General features: G+C 41.2%; 1 protein-coding gene across 3 annotated transcripts in view; it reads right to left on the bottom strand.

Annotated features, from left to right (window-relative positions):
* Nucleotides 1–16,797, bottom strand: part of CNTN1 (contactin 1) — a 760,044-nt gene that overhangs the window by 19,106 nt on the left and 724,141 nt on the right. For all 3 annotated transcript variants that reach the window (XM_070755541.1, XM_070755542.1, XM_070755543.1), the window contains 2 exons: nucleotides 14,751–14,985; nucleotides 3,268–3,371 (listed from right to left, as the gene is read on the bottom strand). In XM_070755541.1, the coding sequence (XP_070611642.1) occupies nucleotides 3,268–3,371; nucleotides 14,751–14,985 (339 nt within the window). The remainder of the gene's footprint in view (nucleotides 1–3,267; nucleotides 3,372–14,750; nucleotides 14,986–16,797) is intronic.

Below are 16,797 nucleotides of genomic sequence, written 5' to 3'. Positions count from 1 at the left end.
GCCAGTTTTACTGCCGACTGCTTCCGACAGTGAAGCATCTGTAGCAGATAATGAAAGTGAAGTGGGATCCACAGAGGAAGGAATTATAAGCAGTCCATTAGACAGTCGCCCCATGAGTGATTCATCATCATTATCATCATTGGATTCGGAAGGGGAAACTTTCATTGATGTGCACAGACGCAGGGCAATGTCAAGGAAAGAGCAACTGCGGAAATACTATAAGAAATAAGGGAGATAACCTGTGGCTGGGGGTAATTAGGTCCCACAGAGTGGGCCTTCTCCAGGTCCCGTCAACTAAACAAACTCTCTGGAACCAACTCCCCCCAGAGATTAGAACTGCCCCTACTCTCCTTGCCTTTCGTAAGCTTCTTAAAACCCACCTTTGTCATCAGGCATGGGGGAATTGAGACATCTCCCCCGGGCATATACAATTTATGCATGGTATGTTTGTATGTATGTTTGCTTAGTAAATGGGTTTTTTTAAACATTTTAAACTATAATTTAGATTTGTCATGAATTGTTTTATTCTGTTGTGAGCCGCCCCGAGTCTGCGGAGAGGGGCGGTATACAAATCTAAATAATAAATAAAAATAAATAAATAAATTAGGCTAATGGGGCTGCTGTTAAATAGCCAGCATTCTTGCATCTGGGCATGGAAGTTTATCCATTCTGTGAAGGAGAGACGTGTACTTTGCATCAGGATTCTACAAAGACTCTTTGAACTGTTTCCAGGACTTTTGAACTAAATCATAGTTAAGTTTGTGACTTGAGAACTCTTGAAGGGGGGTTGGCTCTTTACAGCTGCCTTTTATCTGCTTTGTGTTTGTTCATTCACAGCATTCAAGGCTTTGAAGGTGAGCACTTTGACTGACTAAAAGTGTGTTTGGCTCATACTTTCCTTTCGATAAAACAGTGTTATTGACTTTACAACTGTGTGTGTCTGAATTCCTACTTGTGAACTTTTTGGTGGCTCGTGTCAAGAAGCCCGGCAGAACAGATATATATGGAAAATAAAAGATATTTCTTGGTGACAAAGTATATATTCTATTACTATTACTATTACTAACTACATTTGTTACATTTACCTTTTTTCCAACAACAATAGAACTTGCCCCAACAGTCATAATACTGTATTCCGAATCCTCCTTATTTTTTAATTCCATTGTTATTTTATCCATTTCCATGTATATTATTATTTTCTCTATTACATCTTCCTCAGTCGGTACGTTTTTGTTTTTCCAATAAGGCACGGATATTATTCTTGATGCAGTTGTTATGTGTAAGATATATCCTCTTCTTAGGCAGATAATAGTTCATTCTCAGGGCATGATGGCTTTGAAAACAGGCTGGAACCAGCTGAAGGGAAGTCTGCTCTGTCTCCACAGACAATCCCTCTCCCTAATTCCCCAGCAGTTACAGCAAAAGCATGAGAAAAATGCCAGCAAACTATCTTTCCCATTCCCACCCCACTTCCAATAGAATGGCAGGACATGATGTAGTCATGACACAATCATCCAGGTCATGGCTGTCGGAAATGCTGTTTAAAAGGTAACTGTTTTTTTCTTGTTCTTTTCCTTGAAAACATTTTGCTTCTTATCCATGAAACTTCTTGACTTCAGAACTGAAGAAGCTTTTCGGATGAGAAGCAAAACAGCAAAAAGTCCATTTGCCTTTTAAACAACACTTTTGTGTCATGAAATCTAGTAGGACATTTTTTTTCCTGGGATACTCCATTTACACCCAGCAACAAACTATTTAGATGGAATCCTTTTGGAGGAATCACATTAGAAGAATCACTATAACCTTCATAGAAGGGTGTGCATGAGCCCAATGGTTGGGAATCTTCCCAAAGCATGAGCCTGGAGACATTGGGAGAAAGCTTTAAGTCACTTAAGGCTTTCTAAAGATAGAATGAACATCAGGAAGTGATAGCCAAAGGGAAGTGATTTTCACTCCAGGCATATATCCAATTTACCAAGTAAGTTATCGGTGTAAGATTTCATGCTTCTTTGATATTTGGCTAAGGTGGGTAAGTATAGGTAGTCCTCAACTTACAACAGTTCATTTAGTGACCATTCAAAATTAAAACAGCACTGAAAAGTGTGAGTTATGCCCATTTTTTTCTGTTAAATCCTTTGTAGCATCCACATGATCACCTTCTTGTGATCAAAATTCAGCTGCTTGGCAACTGGTTCATATTTATTACCATTATATCCCAAGGTCATGTGATCATTGTGTCCCAAAGTCATGTGATAACCCTTTGTGGCCTTTTGACAAGTAAAAGCAATGGAGAAGCCAAATTTACTTAACCAGGTTACTAACTTATAAACTGTAGTGATTCAGTTAACAATTGTGACAAGAAAGGTTGTATGCTTCTTGTCTATACCTCTATACTTTCCTTTTAAAATATTTTACTGATTTCTTAGTACAATATTTCAGAAGTGACAGGGAATAGAAAATTTGGTTTTGGTAGTTGACAAGTGAGCACAGGCTCAAACAGAACTTCTCCCTGGCTGGAGGCTGGCACATGGCTAAGCTGAAGCCATAGCCGCCCTCTACCCAGGCAGCAGCACTCAGCGGTACTAGGGAGGACCTCGACCCAGTTCAGCAAGAGTTTGATGCTGGAGGCTTCATGATGAAATTTGGAAAAAAGAAAGCAAAAAAAAAGGAAAGGAGAATTTGTTACAATAGCTTCCAGCCATGGGAAACAATGCACACGTCCTTTGAGATCAAGGACTGAATCTAAAGAGGGGGAATGCAGAAAAAGGAACAAAATTTAAAGCTCAGATTCTGTCCTCATTGGTCAAAGGACAATGACATCCCATACCTGGAGGCTACCTCCACCCAACTTGGAAAATGACTCATACCCCTAATGTCTCCTCTTATTATAGGACTCATAGTGATTTGTACTAATCCTTTCAGTAAGGCATTTCAGATAAAACCTCTTGCATTTAGATGTCAACTATGGAAGTGTCAAGTAATTTCTTCAAGTTCTTCAATTTCTTCGTCAAGTTACTTGTGCTTACCATTATTGCATTTTCTGGTAATTGTTTGATCATTTATGAATCACTATAGTATTTTATATAGTCAGAAGTTTCAGGAATAGTAAAGGGCAAAAGTATACAATTCTGCAAAGCTATTCTTGTATTTATAATCCATTTCGAACTCAGATAATCTTTTTTACTATAAACATGAATACAATATTATGCTCAGTTCTTTTGTATCTTGTGATATGATTAATACAAGAGAATGCATTTTTAATCTCACCTCATATCCAGTAACAGCTGGATTGAAAATGTGTTCCCAGGAAACAGATACTTCCATGGATGACAGAACTTTTATTTTCACATTTCTAGGCCTTTCAGTAGGAGCTGGAAAATTGAGCAGAATATTAATATTGTGAATCCAATTTTCTGAGTAATGTGTAAATAATCAAGGATTTCCAATTATTTCATTTGGTATTTTCTTTGGCAGCATGGTCAATATTTCTTCCAGTTTCTTGTCTGGTGCCTTTAGCAGCTACGCCAGATTAAGTCATCTGTGTGATTTTGGACCAGTCACTTCCCCTTAGCCCTAAGAAGAAACAATGGCTAGCCACCTTCAAAATTATAGAAAGAAACCTGCCAGTTTTATCTTTCATTTTGCTTCTACTTAAGCAAATTGCCTTGAATTCTGAAACTATTTAAAATCAAATGAAAAAAATGTGTGAACATATAAATTCATAAAGAATCCTGATTCACAGTTTTGCACTAAGACCATAAAGAATCAAAGTACTAGTATATTGCAGAGAAAGTTACTGTATATAGATGTTTATGAAATAACAATTTATTAGGCATCAAATTAACAATTCTTTTTCAGTATCCAAATTATGTATCTAAATGAAGTTAGATGCAATTAATGAATTTCTCCAAGTGCCTAAAATGTATGATTTATTTTTTGTTATGGACAAAATAAATGCCAACAGTTTGGGTGTCCTATAGTTTGACTTTACTAGGTTATTCATCACATACATACATGTCATACACACACACACACACTTAATCAAAACGCAACAAGCAATTTAAAAACTAGTTTTATATACAAATAAAAAACTAGTTGTTGAATTGCTTTACATTGCATTTTGATTAATTCAAGATTAACTAAATTTAACTGTTGTTTCTCCTTACCTGAATGGTAATTCTCAGAAGGTGGAGACACCAGTCAGTGGGTTGACCTCATCTGTGAACCAATCAGGACTGAGTTCATATTATAAATGCTTCTAGTCTGTCAATCCGTTTTTTCATGAAGGATGATGCATGGGCTCATAGTGTGCTCAAGAGTCATAGATGATTGACAGACAACAAACAGTTAAAAGAGCCAAGACATATAGTACAATGGCCTTCTTCTCATAGGAAAAACAAGATAAGGCAAGAAAAAACCCAAGCAACACAATAGAGAGAGAAAATAAGGGGAGGGTCTGACTGGTGTCTTTGCCTTCTGAGAATTACCATTCAGGTAAGGAGAAAGAATAGTTAATTCTCCAGAGAGGGCAGAGACAGCAGTCAGTGGGATCTGCCAAAGTCTATGTCCCATGGGGAAGGATCTCTAGGTAACTGTAATAGTAGCAGGAATTACTTCCTGTAGGACCCTCCTACCAAAGGCAGCATTGGAAGAGGCAAAGGTATCTATCTTATACTGTTTAATAAAGGTGGTTGGTGATGACCAGGTGGCTGCTCTGCAATCTTCCTCTAGAGATGCCTGTTTGGACCAGGCAGCCGAAACAGCTGTGCTCCTGGTGGAATGAGCTGTGATACCATGGGGGCGAGGACAGGTAATAAGCCTTTGCAATGACAGCTGTGATCCACCTGCCTATGGTGGTGGAAGAAACCTTCTTACCCATGGAAGCAGGTAGATAGGAAATGAAAAGTGCCTCAGATCTCCTCCACCCTTCAGGTATGTACATAGAGTGTGTCTGACATCCAAGGTGTGCCACATCCATTCCAAAAGATGGACAGGTCAAGAACAAAAGGAAGGAGGGGTGAGGTCTTGGGATCTATGGTACCAAGAATTAACTTTGGGAAGAAAGGAGGGATCAAGCCGGAGAACTACCTTGTCTGGTAAAAAGAGGCAGAGGTCCTTGCATGTCGAGAGATTTCCGAAATCCTCCTAGCTGAGGTGATGGCCACCCGAAAAGCTGCCTTTTGGGCAAGGTGCTGGTGGAACAGTCTCAGAGTGGCTCATAGGGTGACCTAGTTAAGGAGTCCAGAACCTTGGTCAAATTCCACATTGGATAATGGTGAACTACTGGAGGGCTGTGTAGGGAGGCACCCCTCAGAAGTGTCTTAATTAGGAGATGCTGGGACAAGGGAGAGAGGTCTGCACAGGCCAATACTGAAGACAAGGCTGCTATCTGGCATTTGAGGGTATTGCAAGCCAAACTCTTGTGAAATCCCTCTCTGAGAAACCCCAGCACTTGATCCACCATCAAGTCCGTAGGGGAGTACCAAATTTCCTTGCACCACTTACAAAAGACACGCCATGTGGAGGCGTAGATTTGCTGAATGGAAGGTCATCTGCTGTCAAGGATCAGCTCCATTGTTCTTGGAGGCACTTGGTAGTTGATCAAGGTGAGCATTTCAAGTGCTGGATGGTCAGTTTCATCCAGAGACGATCTGGATGGGAGACTGACCCCTGGCTGAGTGCAGTGAGTGACATAGGAAGATGCCAAGGAGGGGAAGCAGATAGAATCACAAGGTTTGCAAACCAGCTCTGTTTGGCCAATACAGAGCCACCAGGACCAGCTCCTCCCCCTCCTCTATCAGTTTGTGAATCACCCTGGGGATCAGAGCTAGAGGAGGAAAGGCATACAGGAGCCCCTCTGGCCATTGTGATCGAAGAGCATCTGTGCCCTCTGCCTCCTGACAGTGGAACCTGATGAAGAAACGGGGCAGTTGACTGTTCTGCCTGGTGGCGAAAAGGTCCACTTGAGGCTGGCTGAAGTGCCCACAGATCTGTCGGAAGATATTGGGGTGCAACCTCCAATCTGTCTGATCTATTGTGGGTCGGCTCAGCCAGTCCACTTTGATGTTGTCCTTCCCGGCAATGTAGTCTGCTGAGATGGAGAGCAGGTGTTCCTCCACTCAGGTGCAGAGGGCCATGGCCTCCTCCATGAGTGCAGGTGATTAGGTACCACCCTGTCTGTTGATATGAGCCTTGACTGTGGTGTTGTTGGTGAAGACTAAGATATGCTTCCTACCGTCAGCTGGCTCAGCTCTTGGAGGGCTGGGATATTTTTTCAGGTTTGGCACTATATGGAAGATTTTTGGGAATAATTTCCTAATGAGGCTTCAAAAGTGAGAGCTGTTGCCAGGTCCCTGGAGGGGGTTGCTGCAGAGTTTGTTATGTGGTGCCCGGGGAGGATGCTGGCCCTTTCAGACTCTGATTGTACCTGGTGTTTAATTAGCCCCAAAGTGGTGGAGGAAATGGGATTAAAGCTAAAACCCATGAAGGGTCCATAGCCTTCTGCTAGCTGGATGGGTCAGTTGCTGGGGAAGGACCAGCTCAATATGAAACTGAACCTATATAAATGAAGATCAGGAGCCACTACGAGACTATAAGCTTTATTTAATGCATCCTACCCAGACTCTATTATTACAACAAGGACCTATCTTGTCTCTCGTTATGACTGTGAATCCCGCAGAGGAGGCGGGGTAGCTATATTTTACAAAAAATTTCTAAACCAGAAAACATCAAAGTTGCGCAGGATCTATTACTCCCTGAAACTATTATCTGTGATCTATCCCTAAATACCACCATTTGCATCTTACTTTGCTACAGAGCTCCTGACTATGACATCGCACATGCAAACAAATTATCAGCATACTAATGTAGGCTACCCACTGCCCATACCCCATCATCTTCCTTGGTGACCTCAACCTACCACACATTAACTGGATATTAAATGAATGTAGCACGGAACCTATCCACTCTACTATATATAACACAGTCACCAGTCTGGGACTTGACCAACTAGTAACTAACAACACTAGATTAGATAACTGTCTGGATGTCATCTTCTGCAACAGCAAAAGTACAATATATGGCTTACAAATAAAATAACCTTTTTCCAACAGTGACCACAGCATGATAAACTTCAGTCTCAACCTAAGCCACACTAAGATCCACCCAAATAATGCAACTCCGAAATTCAACTTCAAAAAAGCGAACTGTGAACTCATTGATGCCCATCTTTCAACATTAAACTGGCAAACCTTATTCTCTAACTGCAACTCTACGGATGACCTCTACAATACATTCTTGCTTGAGATGAAAATAATCATCAGACTTTACGTACCATTTGCATCTGCCTCAATCAAGAAAAATAACCACCCCATCTCAATAAGAAAATTACAATTAAAAAAATCTCTCTGGCGTAAAAACAAAAAAGGACAAGTAGCAAACTTCAAAAGCTGTTATAAAAGCATATACAAACAAATAAAAGCAGAATGTCTCAATTACCACAACATACAAGAGGAAAACCTCCTATGCACCAAATCCAATCGAACCTTCTACAACTTTGCCAACAACAAACTCAAGGACTCTAGACCTATCCCACCTCTCAAAGGACTCAACAACAAAGAATACCACGATGATTCATCCAAAGCTAACCTTCTCAATTCATTCTTTGTCAACAGCAATGGCTCATCCCCCAAATTCATCACTCGCACCTCAAACTCTCTCAATGATCTAATCCAATAGACTTCACTGAAGACCAAGTTGAAAAAGCATTACATGACCTTAAACCTTCCCTATCAGTCGGACCAGATGGTCTATGTGTATATTTTCTAAAAAATCTCTCTTCTGCTATAGCAGAACCACTGAGCATAATGTTTGAAAAATCTTTCAAAACCAGCACACTTCCTAAACTATGGTCAACAGCTATGGTCACCCCCCTCTTCAAAAAAAGAGACCCCTCCCTTGTCGATAACTACAGACCAATATCACTATGCTGCGTCCCATGTAAAGTTATGGAATCAATTATAAACCAATCAATTACTCTCACCTGGAAACTAATAATCTGCTCTCTAACAAACAATTTGGATTCAGAAAAAAACTATCCTGCAATCTACAGCTCTTCCACTGCAAAAACTTATGGACAACTCATCTTGACCAAGGAAAATCTATAGATACAATTTATATTGACTTATGCAAAACTTTTGATTCAGTGGTCCACGACAAACTACTTCAAAACTCAAGTCCTATGGCATCTCAGGATCCCTCTACAGCTGGATTACTGCATTCCTGTCAAACAGGCAACAAGTGGTCAAAATAGGAAGCTCCATATCCACATCCATCCCTGTTAAAAGCGGTGTCTCCCAAGATAGCCTACTCTACATCAATGATCTTTGCGATCTCATCACAAGCAACTGTGTTCTTTTTGCAGATGATGTAAAACTCTTCAACACCACTGATGATACAACTATTCTACAAAAAGACCTAGACTCAGTTTCTGACTGGTCCAACACAGGGCAACTCCAAATCTCAACCAGCAAATGCTCTGTCCTACACATTGGCAAAAAGAATCAGAACTTCAAATACAAACTGAATAAACAAATTATCACAGATAATCCTCACTCGGTCAAGGACCTCAGAATACTAATAACTAAAGATCTAAGTGCCAAAGCTCCCTACAACAACATCACCAAGAAGGTCTCAAGAGCTGTTAATCTAATCCTATGTAGCTTCTGCTCTGGAAATCTCACACTACTTACCAGAGCTTACAAAACTTTCACCAGACCCATCCTAGAATACAGCTCATCTGTTTGGAACCTATACCACATTTCTGACATTAACACCCTTGAAAATGTCCAAAGATACTTCACCAGAAGAGCCCTTCACTCCTCTACCCGAAACAGAATACCCTACGAAACTAGACTTACAATCCTGCGTCTTGAAAGCTTAGAACTACGACGCCTTAAACATGATCTAAATATTGCCCACAAGATCATATGCTGCAATGTCCTGCATATCAAAGACTACTTCAGCTTCAACCACAACAACACAAGAGCACACAACAGATTCAAGCTTAATATTAACCGCTCCAAACTGGACTGTAAAAAATAGGACTTTAGTAATAGAGTTGTTGAAGCATGGAACTCATTACTGGACTCTGTAGTGTCACCCCCTAACCCTCAACACTTTACCCTTAGACTATCCACAGTTGACCTCTCCAGATTCCTAAGAGGTCAGTAAGGGGCGTACATAAGCTTACTAGAGTGCCTTCCATCCCCTGTCCTATATCTCCTTTATCTTCTCTACTACAGTAGTCCCTCGCTATACTGCGGCTTCACTTCATCGCGGGTTTCCGAGGAAGTCGATCGGCAGATTTAAACAGCCCGCCGAACTCGATCGGCAGGTTTTCCAAATATATATATATATCTAAAATTGTAAATACTGTATTTAAATACTGTATCTAAAATAAATACTGTGTGGGAAGGGTTTATAAACACTTAAAACAATGAAAACTTACCAAACAATTACAATATAAATACTTAAATAAGTACTATCAGTCGATAAATTCCCCATCGCGGATTTCACCTATCGCGGCCAGGTCTGGAACGTAACACCAGCGATAGGTGAGGGACTACTGTATATCCTCTATAACCTTCATTGTGTATTATATCCCCTGGGATGGGCAGGCCTTTATTGCTAGGATTGCCATAGTTGAAGAAATGGAACCCAGATATCAACTGGCACACTGGAGTATTGAACATCCTCTACGACCAAAAGGGGAACCTTGCTCCACCACAGAGGGGTCTTCTGGAGAGTTGCAGTCAGGTAGGCATATATAGTTGCAGCTGGGGAAGAAAAGATTTCAGAAGAGTATTGGCACTTAAAAGAGGCTTTTAGTGAAAGGGCTTCAGATAGGTTGCCATCCCACTGGGCCACAGATTGCAGTATAATATGTCAGCATATAATCCTGAAGTAATATTACAAGTACAGTAGAAGTAAAGAAAATGCTAATTAATGGTGTTTCAGCAGAATGATGCAATCTGTTCTAAGATCTGATTGGCCAGCACATGTAAGTAATGTAATACACCTTTTGTGTGGGTGTGGTCTGGTTTGATGGTTTGGCTTAGTGGTTTAGTATAGTGTGGTATGATAGTAGTTGGTTAGTGATTTGTTCTGTAAAGGAAAGAGTTACATTTTGATACTATTGAAGAAGTAAAAGAGCCTTCTGAAGAAGGAACTCTTTCTGTCATGTCTTTTATTGAAGAATCTGGTAGGCCTCCATTAGGTCAATCAAAGCTAGGAGATAGCCCTTCTGTATGCATGCCAAGATGGACTGAAGCGAGTGCATCTTGAATCGTCGGTATCGAATGTGACGGTTCAATCACTTGAGGTCAATAATGGCTCTCCAGCTGTCCGAAGACTTAGAGACCAAGAAAAGGATGGAATACTGATCCAGCTTCCGGATCCAGCACCTGCTGAATGGCACAAATCTGGCACAAACGCCTTCACGTGGCGTTTCTTGGTCAAGTTGTTAGACATAGGACACCAGATAAAGAATTGCAGGGGAGTGGAGAGAAATTCTAGGGAGAGGCCAAATTTCACCATCTTCCTGACCCACACATCAGATGTGGTTTTCTCCCATTGGTCCGCAAAAAGAGACAAGCGACCACCAATGGGAGGGTTCAGATCTGACAGTGACTTAATTAGTGCAGTGGAAAGAATGACCTCCTCTGCCTCGAAAGGGATGCTTGGACCTTCTACCTTGAAAGGACCCATCCTGAAAAGACCTCTGCCTCCCCCCATAATAATTTTGTTGTCTGGGAGGGGTAGGAGTCTGGACTGGAGGACGAAACTGTCTCCTAGGATTAGGGGCAGACCAAGTGTTACTTCTGAGAGATGTTGCAGGTAATATTTTATGTTTGTTCTTATCCTCTGTCAGTAACAAGTCCAGGCTTCTGCCAAATAGGTGTTGGCCATCAAAGGGAGATGTGGCGAGCTTCTATTTATGCTTGGCATCAGCCTGCCAAGAACACAGCCAAAGTAGTCTGTGGGCTATGACTGATGTGGCCATGGTGCAGGATGCAAACCTGGCCGCTTGCAGGGAGGCATCCACTGTGAAGCGAGTGGCTGCTAGCATCTTGGCTATGTCCTGGTGAGATCTGGTATCTGCCGCTGGAATCCTTTCCTGCACGTCCTGCAACCAGGTTAAATTAGCTCTAGAAAAGAAGGAAGCCAAAGTGGCTGCTCTTACTGCCAAGGCGCCTGTTGCTGATTCTTGACAAGGATGTGCTCAAGTTTCTTATCCTCCAATTGTAACAGCTCTGCAGTTGTAACAGCTCCACAGCAGCATCGGGAAGGTTGGTGGGGGATAGTAGAGCAGTAACTGGAGCATCCATTGCTGGAGGGTTGAGCATGGGAGCTAATTCTGGACCAACGTTAAAGAATTTCCTATCAATGACTGAGTGAAGAGTCCCTGCCGAAGAGGAATTGCCACTGCCCATGAACCACCTGGACAAAGAGCGGTGAAAATGGGATCAGTTGAACCTCCAGGGTAGATAAAGAGAAAAGGGGATTGATATCTGACCTGGGGGTGGCAGAAGGAGCTGCAGCAGCAATGTTGGCAGCAACATTGGAAGCAACAAAAGAGGAGCAGATGGAACAACCCCACCATTGTCGGGGGTTAGAAACATAGAAACATAGAAGACTGACGGAAGAAAAAGACCTCATGATCCATCTAATCTGCCCTTATACTATTTTTTGTATTTTATCTTGGGATAGATATATGTTTATCCCAGGCATGTTTAAATTCAGTTACTGTGGATTTACCAACCATGTCTGCTGGAAGTTTGTTCCAAGGATCTACTACTCTTTCAGTAAAATAATATTTTCTCATGCTGCTTTTGATCTTTTCCCCAACTAACTTCAGATTGTGTCCCCTTGTTCTTGTGTTCACTTTCCTATTAAAAACACTTCCCTCCTGAACCTTATTTAACCCTTTGACATATTTAAATGTTTCGATCATGTCCCCCCTTTTCCTTCTGTCCTCCAGACTATACAGATTGAGTTCATTAAGTCTTTCCTGATACGTTTTATGCTTAAGACCTTCCACCATTCTTGTAGCCCGTCTTTGGACCCATTCAATTTTGTCAATATCTTTTTGTAGGTGAGGTCTCCAGAACTGAACACAATATTCCAAATGTGGTCTCACCAGCGCTCTATATAGCAGGATCACAATCTCCCTCTTCCTGCTTGTTATACCTCTAGCTATGCAGCCAAGCATCCTACTTGCTTTTCCTACCATCCGACCACACTGCTCACCCATTTTGAGACTGTCAGAAATCACTACCCTCATCATGGGAGAGCTCTATATCTGTGCCCCTTCATCCTCCTCAGAAGGGTTCCTGAATTGTGCCACATAGGTGGATTGAGGCTGATTTTGCCAAGTCTGGTTTTGAGGCTGATCTGTCAGGAGAATTGGCATATTGGCTTGAGGGGAAGTGGCAGCAGGATCTTGGGCTCCCCTCATGAGTTGCATGCACTGTGCAACACTCTGGTTAACAGCTGATGAGAGTACATTGTTGGGATCCTGCAAGAAGGGATTAGAAGGAAAAAACCTGAACAGGCATGACAGGAGGAGCAGAAACCTGAGGCAAGACAGAAGGTAGAGGAGGAGGGAGAGAAGAAAGAGGAAGAGGAGGGGAGGGGTGCGGAAGGTAAAACATTTAAAGAGGAGCCCCAAATATCAGTATTTGCCAGGACCAAATTATTGGATCCCATAGGAGCCTTATCTGCTTGGTCAGCAGGTTGCAGGGTAAAGGTATACCCACTCGAGGCTGCATGAGATTTTGAGTCCTGGTCTTAGTTAAGGCCTTATGCAGCCAAGTTTCAGATTTTTTTGAGGCATTGCTGGCTTTAGGCCTACCCTGTTTTGCCTTTAATGCACGCTTCCTGGAATGGGCAAATGAATAGCCTAAAGCACTGGGACCTGGAGAATGAGATTCCCCTTCAGGAGCAGAGGAAGATAAAGAGGGAACCTCTGGGTCTTGAGCCATTGAGGTAGTGCTAGCCATTGAAATAAAGGCCCAGACCAAATGGTTGATGAAAACTCTGATTATAAAATGGCCGCCAGCAGTTAAAGAAAATTGAAAATGGTGGGAAGCCTTTCCTGACGGGTTTAGCTCTACTAACTTATTATCTCCCTCTTCCTCTCCTTTCTGAGCTAACTGAAAAGAAATTGGAGGAAAAATTGGAAGAAAACTCCCCCTGAATCAGTGTATGAATTACTAGTAACTTTGGCTACCACTGATTCCAAGTAATGGCCCAAGCTCCAGCAGCGGTGAGAGCCCTCCAAGGCGAAGACCATACCACAGTTGATAAATTCTACAGGAAATTAAACTGCCGGAGAGCCGAGCTGCCACCGGAGCTGATCAGCTGGCAGGCAGGAAGCAATCAATCAAAGCCGAGCGCCATAGAAAGAAGCTGAAATGAAGGTATTGGGAAGATTCCTGCTTTAGTGACTCTGTTTGCTGGGAAGGGAGCCTCTCAGGGAGGGACTTAGAAGTCACGGGGAATAAAAGCATCCCTCCAAGGCAAAAGGCAGCAGAGAAAGTGATTGGCTGGCCTGGGGGTGAGTGAGCACGGAAGGACGAACCTCCCCTCGGTCCTGAATAGCCCCTCCTGAGACAGCAGGTAAAGGGGAGAAAGGATTCTTCTTTTTCTTCTTTTTTAAAATACCTGGGATACAGGAAACTGGCAATTGCAAGGAAGGGAGGGAGAGGAAGGAGAAAGTAGTAAAGCTAGGTTGAATCACACATCCTGCACTGTTGAGAACCGAGCGAAAAAGCTGAGTGATTGACAGACTAGAAGCTTTTATAATATGGGGTCAGTCCTGATTGGTTGATGGATGAGGTCAACCCACTGACTGCTGCCCCCGTTCTCTCTGGAGAATTAACAGGTGCTGCTGCTCTGTTTAAATTTTTTAAAAAGAAAATATTAACCTACTAGTGAACACAATTCACTGGAGGCAGTCCAATGTCTATAAAAATTGATTTGTGACGAAGAGATCAATTATCTTTTGAAGATCTTTTTTTTAGCAAGTTGCAACATAAAGGCTCAAAAAAATCTTTCTATATTTAATCCTGTAACTGTGCTCTCAGTCAAATATATATCAAGTAGTTACTGCTCAGAGGAAACAATTATATATGGAATGAAAATTTTCAAATACAACTGAATAATCTTGTATGGAAAGGTATTTAAATTTTATACTAGTGATTTTATTACATTTAGAGTTTTAGTGTATTTCCAGAGATGCAGAAGCTTGGCCTGCATTATGATATGCTCAATAAAATAATAGAAAATTGTTTTTTTATATATATATATATAAATGTTAATTAACCTGAGATGGCCTAACAATCTGAAACTTTTATAATACATTGCTTTATTTGGTATGCACTTCAAATGTGAATTATCGTGACATGCACTTTTCTGAATTTTGCTTTCTTCTTATGGCAGACATCCTTGGGCTCAGCTCTACTTTCAATCCATTCAAGAAAAATGGATTGCTCTGATATTACAGATCAGAACTGACTGAGATGATTATGTGTGTAGCCAATATGCTAAACAGGATGGTTGGGTCAACTTAATTATCTTTGGAAATAGATCCTAGGAATGAGACTGTTTACATGAGAATTCTTTTAAGTACATTGCAGCAAGCATAAGAAAAGCTACTCTTAATTTTCATCCCACCATCTTTTACTCACCATCTTCTGCCGAATAGATAATAGCAGTAAGACTAAAAGGTCCTTCCCCTTTGTTATTAAATGCTTTCACCTTTACTTGATACTTTGATGAAGGAAACATTGATTCATCCTTATGGACATATCGACCAATTTCAGGTTGAGGAACTATAACACTTTTCCAATCGTTTTGATCAAAGGACTTGAAAGCTACCACATATCCAAAATTATTACCAAAGTGATACTCTTTTGGCAAAGGCTATAAGACAAAATACAAGAATTATGCATTATTCTTATTTGAATAAGAATACATAAAATTTCAATATTATCATCTACTAGGAGAAGTGTTCCCCTGAAGATTTTAAGCAAGGAAATACTTGTGTTTGCCTTTTTTGCAGCTGTTTCACACTGTCGGCTCGTGTTTAATCTGTGATCTACCAATACACCCAGGTCCTTCTCACCTGTGCTGCTGCTCAGACATATTCCTCCCATTCTATATGTGTTGTTTTCATTATTTTTGCCCAGATGTAGGATCTTGCATTTCTCTCTGTTAAATAGCATTCTGTTAGTTTCAGCCCATTGTTCAAGCTTGCCTAGATCTTTCTGAATCCTATCTCTATCTTGTTTAGTATTAGCAACATCGCCTAACTTTGTGTCATCAGTAAATTTGATAAGTTTTCCTTCAATTCCTTCATCTAGATCATTTATAAATATGTTAAATAGCACTGGGCCTAGGACAGATCCTTGTGGCACTTTACTTGAAACATTCTTCCAATTGGATGTGCAACCATTTATTACCACTCTTTGAGTATGATCACTAAGCCATTTTGAATCCATCTAACTGTTCTTTTGTCAATCCCACACTTGACCATTTTTTCAATAAGGATGGAATTAGATACTTTGTCAAATGCTTTACTGAAGTCAAGATATACCACATCTACTGCATTTCCCTGATCAACCCATTTGGTAATTCTATCATAGAAAGAAATTAGATTAGTCTGCAATGACTTGTTTGTTACAAATCCATGTTGGCTCTGGATAGGAATGCAGGATCACCTGCATTCCTATCCAAGTGCTAACATACATGCTGCTTTATAACTTGTTCAAGGAGCTTTCCTGGTATTGAAATCAGACTCACAGGCCTGTAGTTTCCTGGTTCCATCTTTTTACCCTTTTTGAAGATAGGGACAACATTTGCCCTTCTCCATTCTACATGGACTTCTCCTGTTGTCCATGAATTTTCAAAGATCACTGCAAGTAAAACCTATGACATCATATTTATTTTCTTGTGTTAGGATCTCCAATTCTTCTTTTTTGTTTCCCATGCTATGTGCATTAGTGTAAAAGCATTTTAGTTTGTGATTTAGCTTGCCTTCTCTGGGTCTCTCCCAAACGTTATGCCTTTGTTCTTCTCTTTTTATTTGGCCAGTAGGATTGTTCTCTGCATTCATTGGCTGTGCATGTTTGCTTGCCCTTTTACTTCCCTTCCCTTTCTGCTTTAGTTTAAAGCTCTCCTGATGACGCAAGATGCCTTCCAAAAATATTCTTTCCCATTATTATAAGGTGCAACCCATCCCTTGCCAAGAGTCCATCATATAAGTAGCTCACTCCGTGGTTTAGAAATCCAGATCACTGTTGGTAGCACCACCAACGTAGCCAGTTGTTTACCTTCAAAACCTTGTTCCATCTTCTTCTTCCATGACTATCCACTGGGAGGATAGAGGAGAAGACTACCTGTGCTCCCAGTTCCTTCACTTTCCTGCCTAGGTCCTCAAAATCTCTGCAGATAGTTTCAAAATCTTGTGTTGCAGTGCTGTTTGTCCCTATATGTATCAATAGAAATGGGTAGTCATCTGTAGGACGAAAAAGTCTTGGCAGCCTCTCAAACACATCTTTGATTCATGCTCCTGGAAGACAGCATACCACTCGTGAAGTTGTGTCAGGTCTGCACACAGCCACTTCTGTTCCTCTCAATAGGGAATCCTCCACAACCACCACTCTCATTTTCTTCTTTGGGACTGTTCATTTCCTCAGTTCAAGAGGTTTCTGAGTGCTAACTGGACTGCTCCTC

This window comes from Erythrolamprus reginae, chromosome 6 (genome assembly GCF_031021105.1).
Source record: "Erythrolamprus reginae isolate rEryReg1 chromosome 6, rEryReg1.hap1, whole genome shotgun sequence".
NCBI classification, from domain to species: Eukaryota; Metazoa; Chordata; class Lepidosauria; order Squamata; family Dipsadidae; genus Erythrolamprus; species Erythrolamprus reginae.
This window is presented reverse-complemented; position numbering and strand designations above follow the sequence as displayed.